This window comes from Haliaeetus leucocephalus, unplaced genomic scaffold (genome assembly GCF_000737465.1).
Source record: "Haliaeetus leucocephalus isolate CR32 unplaced genomic scaffold, Haliaeetus_leucocephalus-4.0 Scaffold657, whole genome shotgun sequence".
NCBI lineage: Eukaryota > Metazoa > Chordata > Aves > Accipitriformes > Accipitridae > Haliaeetus > Haliaeetus leucocephalus.
Window position 1 is genome coordinate 64,320 of NW_010973093.1, and position 13,090 is coordinate 77,409.

A 13,090-nucleotide genomic window follows, 5' to 3' on the forward strand; every position below is an offset into this window, starting at 1 on the left:
GTTCAAATAGTTATCAGTGCCCCAGTGTCATGGACCCATGCTCTTCCCCCTCTCCAAGAAAAAAAGGGTTAGGGATAAAAGTTGCCTTTAGCTGTTGCCATAGAGACTTTCCGGCTCAGCACAGAAACCCCAAATCTCGTCAAAAATGGAAGAATTTAAGATTTTAATCAGCAAGAACGCACAGGAGGCCAGGAGCATCAATGCACATCCTTGCCTTAACAGTCTCTGCCTTTAGATGCATTCGCCCCCCATTTAATAGCATCCTAAGAGCCAGCCAGGAGCGGGGATGGAAAGAGAGAGGAACGAAAGCGAAGAAAAATCCTGTCCGCTTTCAAGTATTTTCTCTCCCCGCCGAAAGCAGCCTCTTGCTGGCCAGGCTGATTTCTGGACCAACAACCCACCGGCCAAGCTGTTTGTGTTCCCGCTTCCTTCATCCGCTGCCAGAAAAAGAAAATAAAATTCAACAATACGAGCTAGGCAAAATATTTCCCGGAACCGCCGCTATTTCTCCCATAAACTTCACCTCACAGCCAGTGCGGCCAGCAGTGGGGGGAGGAAAAATAAAAAGAAAATCCCAACTTCGAGCACCACAAGATGTTTTTGTGACCATCTCAAAATTGCTTTTTTCTGCCGCATCCTCCACATTTACTCCTGACCCGACTTCCACGACGACCACAAATCAAAACACCGTGGGATAAACTCACTGCTCTGGCATTTTCACTGCTTGGCAGAGCCCCAGCTAAGACAAACACTGCCAGGAGCGCGCTTTGGTGGCTGCCTTTCCCCCACCAGCCCGGGCAGCACGCTGCAGCGTGCCGAGGTGGCCGGAGGATCCTATTTTACCACCATTTAAGACTTGCGGTGAGTTTGGGAGGAGATGGCATCTGTCGGCAGCTTGGGGATGGGGCAGCGGTTTCACCAGGCAGCAGGATGCTGGGGATAACCAAAGCCACGGCGTTGGGGAAAAGCCTCCGGTGCCAAGGGGTGTTGTGTTTCGTGCCTGAGGATACGAAGTTTGAGGAATACCAAAACAAGGAACTTCAAAAAGGAGCGGCGTTGGCCCGGGGAATATTGTTGTATGAGCTCAGCCTCTTCGGAGCGATGGAAAAAAAAAAAAAAAATCACGCGCTGACCCTGAAGCGACGATGGGAAGAGTCTGTGCGCGGGGCTCGAGCCGAGCCGTGTGCCACCAGCATCCACCCAAGGCGCCCAGAGGGGAGCTGGGGGGGGACGCGAGCACCCACGGCAGCACCCTGCACAGGAGGGGGTGCTCCCCCACACACCCCAGCACCCCGAACTGCTCCATAGCCCCAAAGCCAGGGAAGGCCCCAGACACGGGGGAGCAGGCAGGTGATCCCACAAGCCCCCTGGCAAGAGGTGAGCTTGCCATCGGCTTGCAGCCCAGGGAAGGCTGAGGTGTCTCTCCAAAACTTTCCACCACCACCGAGTACCCGTCTGCTCGGCTTCTCAGCCACCCCCTCGTGTTTACCTGCTGCTGCACACCCAGATGCCCACCAGGATGAAGGTTTATTTGTTTTCTGCTGACCCCATCCCTCCCAGCGCTGGGGGACGCAGGATGCATCCGCACCACCATCAGCTCCTCCAGAAACCAAGAACCGGAGTCAGGAGCCGGCAGGCAAGGAAAGTGCCAGAGGGAAAGGGTGTGGATGGGGAGTTACAGGCTAAAAGAGCCACTCCAGCACCGGCTCATCCTTGGAAACAAGATGACTTTGGCTTGAAGGTCACCAGGAGAGGAGTTTTGTGACTCCTTTCTGTGCCTTTGCTTTTCTTCCATTGCAAAAGCACATCTCACCACCGTGCTGCCATGCCCTGGGCCCTGCTCAGCCCACGGTGGGTACATGTGTACGTACACACACACTGTGTGCAACCCTACAAACTGCCCTGGAGTCCCCCGGAGCTCTCGAGGTCGCTGCCAGGCTCAGGACAAGGGCTCTGCTCAGGGGCCCTTGCTCTTCCCACTCCCCCTTTGCTCTGGACTAAAGCAGCCAGGCACCCACGGGTGCAGCCAAGCACCTGCATGGCCTTCAGATATAGCGTTGAGGCAGAGGGTACCATCGCCTGTGCCCAGGTAAAGGCTCTGGACCACTCCAAATAGGATTCACCAAATGCAGGGAAAGGCCCCCAGCCCTCCCCTGCGCAGCCCCATCCCCCTTGAGCAGCTCCCTCGCCTGCTTTCTCTCTTGCTGCGCCTGTGTGTGGGTGTATTTGGAAACGAGATCTTTCCAGCTGAACTGCAAAATGAAATGCAGAGATCACAACTCCTCGAATAGCTTCATCGCGCACACACACTCCCCCCCCCCAGCCTCCATCCTGCCCCCGATGCAAAACCCAGGCAATAGTAAAAAAAAAAAAAAAAAGAGGTGGAAAAATCAAGGTATTCAGCAAATGAAAGGAGGGGATCTGGGGGAGGGGAGGAGGAGGCACAGCAAAGCGCTTTCTGTGCATCCTTTTATCCCCCAATTCACCACCAGATTTGCAGCTTGACCGCCGCTTGCCCAACCCTCTGCGCTCCCAGAGCTGAGACAACCCAGTTTCATGGGGCTACGAGAAAAGAGAAAACAAAACCCAGCAAAAGCCAAGCCCAAAACCCAGCTGCAAGGTTTGAACATCCGCTGCTGGAGGAGCCAGAGCCCATTTACTGAGACGAAGGAAGAAGCGTCTCCACCCTCGCTGCGGGTACCCCACGCTGGCCTTGGGCTCCTCCGCTGTTTTCCAGCCTGGTAAAAGACAGGATTCCCCCGTGCTGCTGCCACAAGCGGTTTCTGAAGAAGAAGGGGCTTCCATTTGCCCACGGCAGGGGAAATTGCTCCCACGGGAGCTGCGCTTCGGTGGCCGGGGCTGGAGGGGAAAGGCAGAGCTTGGGGAATGGGCTGCCAGAGGGGACAGGACGTGCTCCATCCTAAGGGATGGGCCAGCAGGGTAAAATAGAAGCATCCTAACAAATACCCTCACCGTAGCAGTGCCTAACCCAGGCAAAGGGATGCACCAGGGCCTGGAGCAATGGGCGAGGGGCAGGGGAGGAGCAGGGGTGGGGGCTTGGAGCGCCGCTCGCCTGGCCCACGACTCCTCGGCTAACACGGGCTGTGCCAGAGAACGGGGTCAACGCGCGCTGCCGTAAGGAGAGTCACGTAGGCACTGAGTTACCCCTACACGAAACAGAGCCCGAGGTGGGAAGGAAACACCCGCCTTAGCTTGAGGAAGGACAGACTGCCACAACTCAGCCACCCAGGGATGCCCCAGCGCTTGCTCCAGCCTCACGAGAAAGGGGATGACGACAGGTCAGCCTAGCCTATGCTGTCACCAAACCACGAGTTTCCCAAGCTGCTGACCCCGTGGGCACCCACATCACACGGGTACAACAGGCCCAGGACACAGAGAAGCCCACCTGCCCCGGCACGAGGCACGCCAAGCTGCAAAATTCCCCACGCCAGCCCCACGGCCGGCATTGCTGGGGTGTCCGGGATCGGCACCACTTCCACTGGGTCATCCAGACTGGAGCATCCGCGCAGCATCGAGGGCTGAAAGAGAAGATATCGCTCCTCTCCCCAGGCTCACAGACACCCGAACCCCTTGGCCAGGGCTATCGAGGGGTGTGCTGAGACTCCCCAGCTTACCTCACCAAGCCATCCTCAACCCCCAAAAACTGCCTAAGGGGGACAAAATCCCAGGCACGGGGGGAAAAAGGGAGCGGACAAGAATACGAGGCTCCAGCTGCAATCCATCCGAACTCCAGAGCCGAGGAGCTTCACCCGCGCCTCTCCCCCAAGTCGAATCGGGCTCCGCGCCCTCCAGCACTGAGCCGGCTGGGGGATTACAAACAATAAAGTGATTTATGCGAGGCAGAGGCCTTCGAGATTTATGCTGTACGCTCGCAGTAAAGTGCAAACACATTCCCCTCCGCACGTGGCTGGGTCCTTTGTCAGAGGAATTTGGATTTTTGACCCCAGAAGTCAGGATGAGTCTCTGAAGGAGCATCAGAGACAGACCTGCACTGCGACCCCGAGCAGATTATGGTCTCAGGGGTATATCCCAAGACATATTTATGGTCCTCCAAAGCAAGATAAGTCAATAACCACATACAGTAGCAGTTACAAGTCAGATATTAATTTAATTCCTCTCCTCCCTGTCTGCCCAAATAAGCATTAATTCAATGGAGCATCAGGGCCCTGTTATTTATCATTCTTACTGGGGTTTCCGTTTTCTCCCGTTAAGGTAGAATTGCTACAGCCAGGCTATCTAGACACGATGGTTCCTGAATTAAAGATACTCTGCATCCAACACAGGCATGGGGACCACCAGCCCCGACCCAGGTTTCATGCTATTAGCAGCTAACGCCAACGCGGAGGAGGCTGGTTAAAGTGCAGCCCATCAAATGCACTCGAAAGCCTTATTCAATCCGCAGCAGAAGGAACGTTTTATTCCTACGGACCCCGGGGCTGAGCGGGAGCCGAGACGTTTGCTCCCTTCCGCAGGATCCGGCCAACCCAGCCCCGGGGGCTGTGCACCCCACCAAGGCAGCGCTCCCCGCCACCCCCCCAGAGCCGGGTTCCTCCCAAGTCTCGTCTCAACCCAGAGCTAAAAATGAACCTTATTCATGATTAACATCTATATTTGCATAGCGTGGCTGGCAGCTTAACACCAAATAAATGTTTTGGCAGAGGGAGTCACAGGCATGGGGGCGAGCCCTGCCCTCCAGAAGGGAGCTTCAGCCTTGCCATGGGTTAACGAGCACTTTCTAATTGAATTAACAAATCATTAACAAGTCCTGTCCGCCATCTGGGCAGAGGAGGGCTCTGCCTTGGGCTGCTCTCACCACCAGCATCTCGGGAGCGCACAGAGGCAGTCAATAGCCGTAGGAGGAGGGAGTGCTAAACCTGACCTGATTAAGTTATGAATCACAGGAAATCCTGAAGGCATAAACCCCCCCGGGGCGGTCGGGCTGCCAAGGTGGGTGAATCCCGGTGAATCCCCTCACCCGCTCCGCTGCCGCCGGCTGCGGGTTTGCCATCAGCCTCAGGGTTAGGAAGCATCTCGAGGCTGGTTCGGTGGATGCACTGGGGGAAATCTCTTGGAAGAGACCCAAATGAGAGATAAATGTAAGGATGCTTTGCATCAGGAACCCTGTAAGTGTGGGGCTAGCATCTGGATTACAGTAAATAAATCCCCTTTTCTTTATAAGCTTGTCTGTGCCAAGCTCCCAGCTCTCACCCATCACCTGCTTTAGCGTTTTCTTCCCATTGTCACCCCCTCCTGCCCTCGCCCCTGGGCTTCGCATCCCAGCAGAGGGAGAGAGAAAGCCGGGAGGACACGAGTGACAAAAAAACCCAAACCACCAAACGACAGCCAGTCCCTTCCGCCTAGGAAACACGTTAAAAATCCCAGCCAAAACCACGTTTCAGGCACAGGAGCCAAACCAATAGACAATTTCCATCCACTTGTGACTAACCGGTGAACTTCTGAGGGTTGAGTCACGGGCACATGCCGGTCCCACACACGTGTGCATGGCCCCGGCTTGGGGCTCACACCGGGACCTGCCCGGCCGTGCTGCACCTCGAGCACGCGATTCTGTTCCTGGCACCCCGACAGCCCATTTCCCGTAAGGCAGTAACCAGCGCCATGGCAGTCATCACGGAGATCGAGCCTGAAAGTTTCTCTCAGCAAATATTCAGGCTGAAAAATGTGCTTTTTCCATCTGCTCAAAGCCTCTTTGCTGGGGCTTTGGTAGGAAGCAGATGTGAGAGTATCCCAAAGCACGATCGGTTGTTACTCACTCCGTTATATAAAACCATGAGAATTTCCTCCTTTTTTTTTTTTTTTTTTTTTAATTTCTTAGCACCAGGCCAGATTCCTGGGTGAGAGGCCAAGGCTGGCAAAAGCCAAAGCCAAACAAACCCAGGTTGGGGGAAACCTCCGCGTGCATCACCAACCAAAGGGAATATTTCACATCTAGGTCGCTCAGCGGAGAGCCAAGGCGCCGGGGAAGGGAAAGCCACGATCTGGCCTCATAACAAACCCAGAAACACTTAGGCCTCCTAATTAACTAGGAAACTCAACCCCCTCCAAACCACAGCGAAGCTTCAAAGCCCTCCCCAACCTGACTCCGGATGCTTCTTCCCCGGTTCCCCACGGACGGCCCCGCTCCCCCGGACCCTCCTCCCCATCCGCGGCAGCCAGCAAAGCTGCCGGGGGCAAAGGCTCCCCCCGGGGCTCCTCTTCCAAGGGAAAAGGATTTCATGATCCAAATGAAAAAGCCATCGGGGAGGTTCATTTTGGCCAAAGGTTTTCTCCCTTCCAGCAAAACAGTAGAAAAAGAAAAGGAAAGCTAAGAGAGACCTGGGCAGGGAACTTGGGGCAATCAAAAACTTGGTCTTTTCTGCACGGAAAAAAAGTGAAACAGAGTTTAAAACAAAAAAATGGGAAAAAAGCAGTTTTTCAGCACGACGCCAAAACATCTGCAGGGGGTGTGGGGGGAGAAGAAAGCAGAAAATTTTCTATGCATCATAAAATCCCGGGCATTTCCAAACCGGCTCCAACACCCAGCGCTACCGAACAGGGGAGAGAGCACAAAAGCCGATCAAGTCGAGAGCAACGAGTCCGCCCGGTTCAGCCGGGAGACACGTCGGCCCCATAGATGAGCGGCGGCTGGGGTGGTCTGGCCTTATCCCGAATTACTGCCCACCTGTCTGAGCCCCCCCGGTCCTGGGCATGAGGGGCTGGGGAAGAGGCTGCGATCCCCTCCCAGCCACCCTGCCTCGGCTCCTGGCCCCAAATGAAAAGCAGGTCTCCGGAGATGGGCCTCCCCCCCAACCCCGCGTGGGAGCCCTTGTTCCGGATTTCCTACAAGGAGCCAAAGCAGAGCTTGTCCCCGAGCAGAGTAGGGTCCCCGGGCAGGACGGGGCCACCCCTCCCGGCCGGGGCTCCCCACGCCAGGATGACATAACCGTGAACCGCATGAGGCCGAGCCTTTTGTCTGCACGCCGGGAGAGAGCGAGGGAAAGCAAGAAAGGAAGAAAGAAAGAAAACTTCTGGAAGTCATTACGATTCCTCTGCTCCAGTCTCCTTTTTGGCAGACAGCTTCCCTCTCCCCTTCCCTCCCCCCCCCCCCACCCCGCTTCAAAATGCCAGCCTATGATTTTTAAATGAGAAAAAGCTGCGCTGTACTCCAGCGCTTGGATAAACTCCTACACAAACTTCCAGATGTGACACAACAGCCTGGACGAGGGAATTCGCAGAAGAATCTCCTTAAAAAACACACACGCAGGGAGCAAAGGAAGCGCCCGGCTGCTGGCACGGCCGGGCGATGGACGGGTCCAGAGATCCCTGGTGAGATGCGGTGCGTTACCTAGATTAGGATCGAGCGGCTCCTGGCTCTGCTGGGGAGGCAGCAAGGAGAGGGATGCTGGCCGCTGCCCCCAGCTCCGGGAGGTGAATACTCCTGCTGAGCTCCCAAAGGGTTTGCGATCAGCAGGGAAGAGAGAGGGCTTGCAGTTATTTGTCCCTTGGGAGGAGAGAAATAACCACCGCACCCTCGCGCAGCCCTTGCTAAAAGGCGATGGGTCCCGCTTCCCTCCGAGATCCTCGCACGGGAGCTGGCGGGAGCTCAGGGATGCGCCAGCACCTGCCCTGGGGAGCAGCAGGATGCTCCATCCTGACCGGGGGGGCCAAGGGGCTGTGGGACCCCCCCCAGGCAGGCAAGTCATCCTTCTTATTTCCCCCCAGGAGCCAGGGAAGGGGCATGGAGCTGGTGGAGGCTCGGCCGCAGCAGCAGCGTTTCCCTCTGCCCCAGGAGGGGCAGGAGGTGCCGGCCGGTGAACCAGGTCATGGGGGAGAAACAAGTTCAGGTGCGCTAGGGTGGATCAGATGCAAGTGAAGCAAACGGATTCTGACTCCTTTGCAGGGTTTTGAAATCAAACTAAGATCCCTTTCAGGTCCAACCTCTCAAAACAAAGCATTTTGCTTTGTTCAACCCAAAAGCGATGTTAGAACAGATGCACCGAACTTTAAAGGACACTGCGTGTGCTCTCCCCTCAAAACACACCCTTTTGATAACAAAAAAAGAAATTATATTTTTACCCCTGTGCTACAGCTGAACCCTTCAAACAGCAGCACGTGCAGCGCCCAGCTCTCCCCATGAGCTGGCACGGCCAAGGAGGGGACGAGGACCCTGAGCACCCACGGAGGTGACGGGGGTTCTGCTCGCACCGTGGGCATCCCCATGGGAATGCTTTGGGAGGCACCGCAGGGGTTGGGAAGCCCAAACCGCAGTACAGCTCAGCGGGTTCGGTTCTCATTCCCACCAAGCAGGAGGCTCCTTGCCCCAGTGCAGTCGGACAAACAGACGTGTCTCTCCAGGAGAGCCGGATCCGGCCAGGCCGATGCAGAGCGGTGCCGGCACATGGACCCACGGGGCTCGAAGCGAGCTCAACGGGCGAGGGCTGACCGGCCCCCTCGGTGGGGCCAGCGCTGCCTTCCACGACGCACCAAGCTCCAGCACGGCGGCTCCAGCCGTCCCGTGAGCCAGCCCGGCGCAGACCTCAGCTATGCCTTGGCATGAGGCCCCGAGGGCTCCGGGCCCGCTCCTGGAGGCCGCCGGCCATCTGCAACTCTGCCGACTTTCAACGAGAGCTGGGGGCACTCGGCAGCTCCCCAGGACCGAGCCTTTGATCATCCACCTCTCGCTAATGGGAAGCGAGCGGAGCCGTGCGAGGCGGCTGCTGGAAGAGCCCTCTGGGTTTTATTGCAGACCAAAGGCAGAAGGCAGGGCTGGTTGCCGTGACCGGATCAGAGATGCATTTCTTTCCTAAAGCCATTTTTGAAACCCAAATCCCGAGGACCGTGCGCGGGAACAGCCAGGCGAGATGGGAGCACTCCTCCCAGTGCCATCCAAACCCACCCTCCCCAGCGAGGGCATTCACGGGGCTGCCTTTCACCCTCCAAACCGGGACGAAAAGATGGGATTTCAACCAGTTTGGGGGTGTCTCCCCAGAACAGCACATTTCAGCAGCTTTTTGCAGCCCCCCCATTGCCGGCGTGCTGCTCTCCGGGCAGCAGCGCTCTGCAGGCAGACACTGCGCGGGGGAAGAGGCAGATTTCAGTACTACAATAGAGATCACAGGCCCTTTCAGTTACACTGTTATTTTCCTATTCAGAGCTCTTAACACCAAGCGGTAGCATCCTCCCCACTTTCTCCATCCCCGCTCTTCAATCACTCCGTAACTCTCAAGAAATAGCCTCGTTTCTTGTCTCTGATCAGAGAAGCAGCCTGGCACAGACCCCGCTACAGCCTTTCATCCTCCCAGCCTTCATGGTGCTTTTATTTTATAAGTGAAAGTCAAGTAACCAGCTTGCCTCCTCTTTTCTCCCCCCTCCCCTCAGAAATGCCAGCTTCTCCTCTCACTGCCTTGCCAGCACGCACACCAGGGCACCCCGCCTGTCACCGCAGCCCTTCCCAACCCTGAGTCCGTGGGTCCTTCGCTGTGACCATTTAACACGTCCCACCCATGCTCCTGTTCCTTCCCTTTTGACCCAGGTGGTCCTCACCCGGGGCAGAGCCTTTCATCCCAGAGCCAACGGGAACATGCGGGTGGGAAACCAGGCTCATGCCTCCTGGGTCCTTGCAGCACCCAGAGAGGTTTTTGCTCAAAGACCACGATGGAGTGGCGGGGGAGGACAGCTTGGCAGGGCTGATACAGTTTTAGGGTTAAAAACCCAAGACTTCATGTGCTGGAGTATTTCTGGATCAGGACAAGCTTCATGACCTCTTTCTAGTCCTAAGGGAGAGGAGGAGGGGGAGAGCAGCACAGGTCCACCCGACTCTGCTCCAGACAGCAAGGGAGAAGCCTCCCTGGCCCAGGCAGAGGATGCTCTGACTGGAAACACAGTAGAAAAGACCAACAAACCACCTTGACAGGACTTTGCGTCCTTGCTGGACACTTGGCACATCAACCGCCACGCTCCCCCTAAGCCCGCGTCCCAGCCTTGGCTACCACAGTCACACAAGCTTCCTGAACAGGGATGGAGAGGAGCATCCCAGGAGCTCCAGCTGCATCCCAGGGGCACAAGCTGCCCTTCCCGGGGCAGGCGAGGGAGCTGCGGGTGCAGAAGCAGCTCCAGCACCTCCTCCCGACACCTCGTCAGCAGCAAAGTTTATCAGCCAGATTAACACACCGCAGACCCGCCTTGCCAAGCCAGCAAGCCGTGCACCTCCACAGGCACAGCTCAAACAAGAGCCTTCCCATCCAATTTCTTCATGGGCAGCCAGCCTCATGCATGGAAAGGTAAAAACCACCCAAGAGAGCGGCAGAAGCCAGTGAAAGCCCCAAACCCCCAGGGACCGGGGCAGGATTCACCAGCCACGTGAGCCCAAGCGCTGTCACTCCTCTCCAGGGCAGCTGGTGGCAACAAAGACTTTCCAGCGACGTGATTATATGGTTTTAGCACCAGAGCATGATTCCTAGAAGATTACGGCCTGAGAAGGGCCACTTTACTGGCCCACCACACTAAAGGGAAAAAATAGAAGTAATAAATATAAACAAGCAATGGCTCAGCTCTGGCACTCAGGCTGCAGAGAGCCGAAGGGACAAGCAAGATGCTGCTCTGCTGAACGGCCCAGCGAGCGATGGGACGCAGTGTGGGTGCCAAGCTGGCCACTGCCTTCCTTTCATCTGCAGGCTGAACTGCTTTTTTTGTGTTGTTTTTAAATAAACTCCCCCAATTCTGGGTCAGTGACCCTGAAAACAAGAAGCCGCATGCAGACACACGACTCGGAGACCCACAGCATCGTCCCCTGTGGCCCCAGGGGCTCCCAGCAAGCGCCTTTCTGTGTCAGTAATGAGTGAAAAATTAGCGACAAGGAAAATCCCAGCTTGCAGGGCTGCACCTAGTGCTCATCCCCTGCTCACAGCAGAGCTTGCAGGTGCCCACAATACCACTAATTTTCCAAGGACAAAAGTTAATCTGCTTGTATGTGCAGCCACAGAGGAGAATACGCATTTCAAGCCATTATCGGGGTGGGGGATTTTACTGAAAACAACTAAGAACATGCAGGTGTTAACACCTGCTTCAAAACAGCATCATTAGGAAGGAACATGAAAAAAAAAAAAAAAGACTTGAAAACATATTTAAGCCAGCAATCATAAATTAATATTAGTCATAGTAGGCAACAAGAACACACTGACTTGCAGCCTGTCGTTAGTATTTCTTCCCAAAACAGAAGGCTTCACAAAGTTGCAAGATTTCCTAAGATGCTTAAATAAATGCAGCTTTGAACTGTTCAGCTGGTGTGAAAGAGATTTGGGGGGAAACTGCCAGGAGTATTCATGACTGGGAAAAGAAATCTTGTTTTTCCCCTCCTGGGGGACATTTTAGGAAAGAAGGCAGCCTGTTTATCAGATAAATTATTGCTGAAGCTCAAGTAAAACAACATTCGCAACTCTGGCAGACCCTCGCCACTCTTCCTGGGCACACCGACCTTAGCCAAAATGTAATTCCTAACAGTTCCCGCACACCAGGAGCGGAGGAGGACTCACACAGGATATTCTGGCCCTCTACACCATGTAACATGTCCTCCCTGCTACCACACAGCCTCTCCCACTCCAGATGTGCGTTTGCTGCCCATACATACTCGCCTGCCTTTTGCACAGGCAGAGCGGCTCGGACCCGGTAACTTGCCGCTCAGCCGGGCAGCGGCTGCCTCTCCCACACCAGCCCCTACTGGAAGCCACATCGCTTCGCTTTATTTCATTTCGGGTTTTTGTTTCTGCAAATAATAAATGGAACTGGAGTTTGGGGATGGTAAAACACTTGCAATGCTACAAACAGTGTGCTGGTTGCAACTCAACTCCAGGGGAGGCTTTAAAGGCACCGAGACCATGGCAAGAAGCAATTTTTCTATTGTCTTTTCTATTTCTTTTTTTTTTTTTTTCCCCCTCTTCTTTTGAAAGCTTAAACTTGACTAAAGCCGCTCAGACACAGAGCCTGTGCTGGAGCAGACAGGGAGTCTGGAAGGAGACCAGACACCTTTGTGGGGTCACGGCTCACCCCAGGACCTGGCAAGCAGCAGCCCTTGGCTGATGCACGGCCCGGGGACCGTAATCCCCGCTTGGCCCGGATCCCTCCAAGCAAGGAGCATCCCCCAGGACACTGCAGAGAGCGGGCCCTTCAGCCGGCCTCGCATGCCGTGAATTATTTAGGGACCCTAGAGCCGGGCGGCAAACCAAACCCCCAGCACCACCGCCTCCCCCCAGATTGCACCCCCCTTAAAGCCTTCTGGGAAGGGACCCGGGAGCCTAAAACTGGTGAGAAACGGGGTCAGGGAGGAGAATGGTTCTGCAAGGGGGGGGAGGCTGGGGTTCGGCTCCCTCGGTGTGCCGGGGGGAGCGGGGACACGGGAGGCCGGCCGATCCCCGGGGCTGGAAGGGCCGCCCGGGGCTCCCGCTCCGACTCCTGGTGAAGCGGCGCGGCGGAGCCCACGGGAACCGGCGCATCGCGGCGGGGCAGCCGGGAGCGGGGAGCCCCGCACCCCGGCGGGGAGCACCGAGCCCCCTCCAACAGCTCGGAAAACTTCCCGGCCGGGCAGTGGGGAGGAGGGAGAGCACCGCCCGGGTTCCCCCCCCGCCCCAAACCCGGGGGAACGAAGGGTGATGGGTCCCCCCAAACCCCGGCTCCTTCCCCATCACCCAGCGGGCTCCAGCCGGGAGATGCCCGCCGCTCCGGGGGTAGAAGGGGGGGGGGGCCGCGGGGCTTACCTCGCCGCCGAGCACCTGCAAAGGATACGGGTTACAGACCAGCCGGAGGCACCAGCTCCGCGGCCGGCTCTCCTGGCTCAGGTAGAAGAAGACGACGGGGGCCAACGCCGGGTAGGGCAGCGCCTCCGCCTCCGAATCACCGCTGCCCGCCTCCCTGTCCCCCGGCCCCGGGCGGCCCCCGGCCCCGGACAGGTCATTAAGGCGGATGAAAGTCTTGGCTCTGCCCGGCTCCGGCTCCTCCTCGGCTGCTCGCGGTCCATCCTCGTCCATCCTCCGGCCGGCGGCCCCGGGGGGCGGGGGGGGAGCCGGGACGACACGGGGCG

General features: G+C 56.8%; 1 protein-coding gene across 1 annotated transcript in view; it reads right to left on the minus strand.

The window, feature by feature from the left end:
- The window catches only part of LOC104839253 (voltage-dependent T-type calcium channel subunit alpha-1G-like), a gene marked incomplete at its 3' end in the record, with an annotated part of 67,625 nt that extends 54,588 nt beyond the window's left edge, over positions 1 to 13,037 (minus strand). Inside the window, exon 1 of the mRNA XM_010579459.1 lies at positions 12,796 to 13,037. Within this exon, the coding sequence (XP_010577761.1) occupies positions 12,796 to 13,037 (242 nt within the window). The remainder of the gene's footprint in view (positions 1 to 12,795) is intronic.
- Between the last annotated feature and the right edge of the window lie 53 nt (positions 13,038 to 13,090).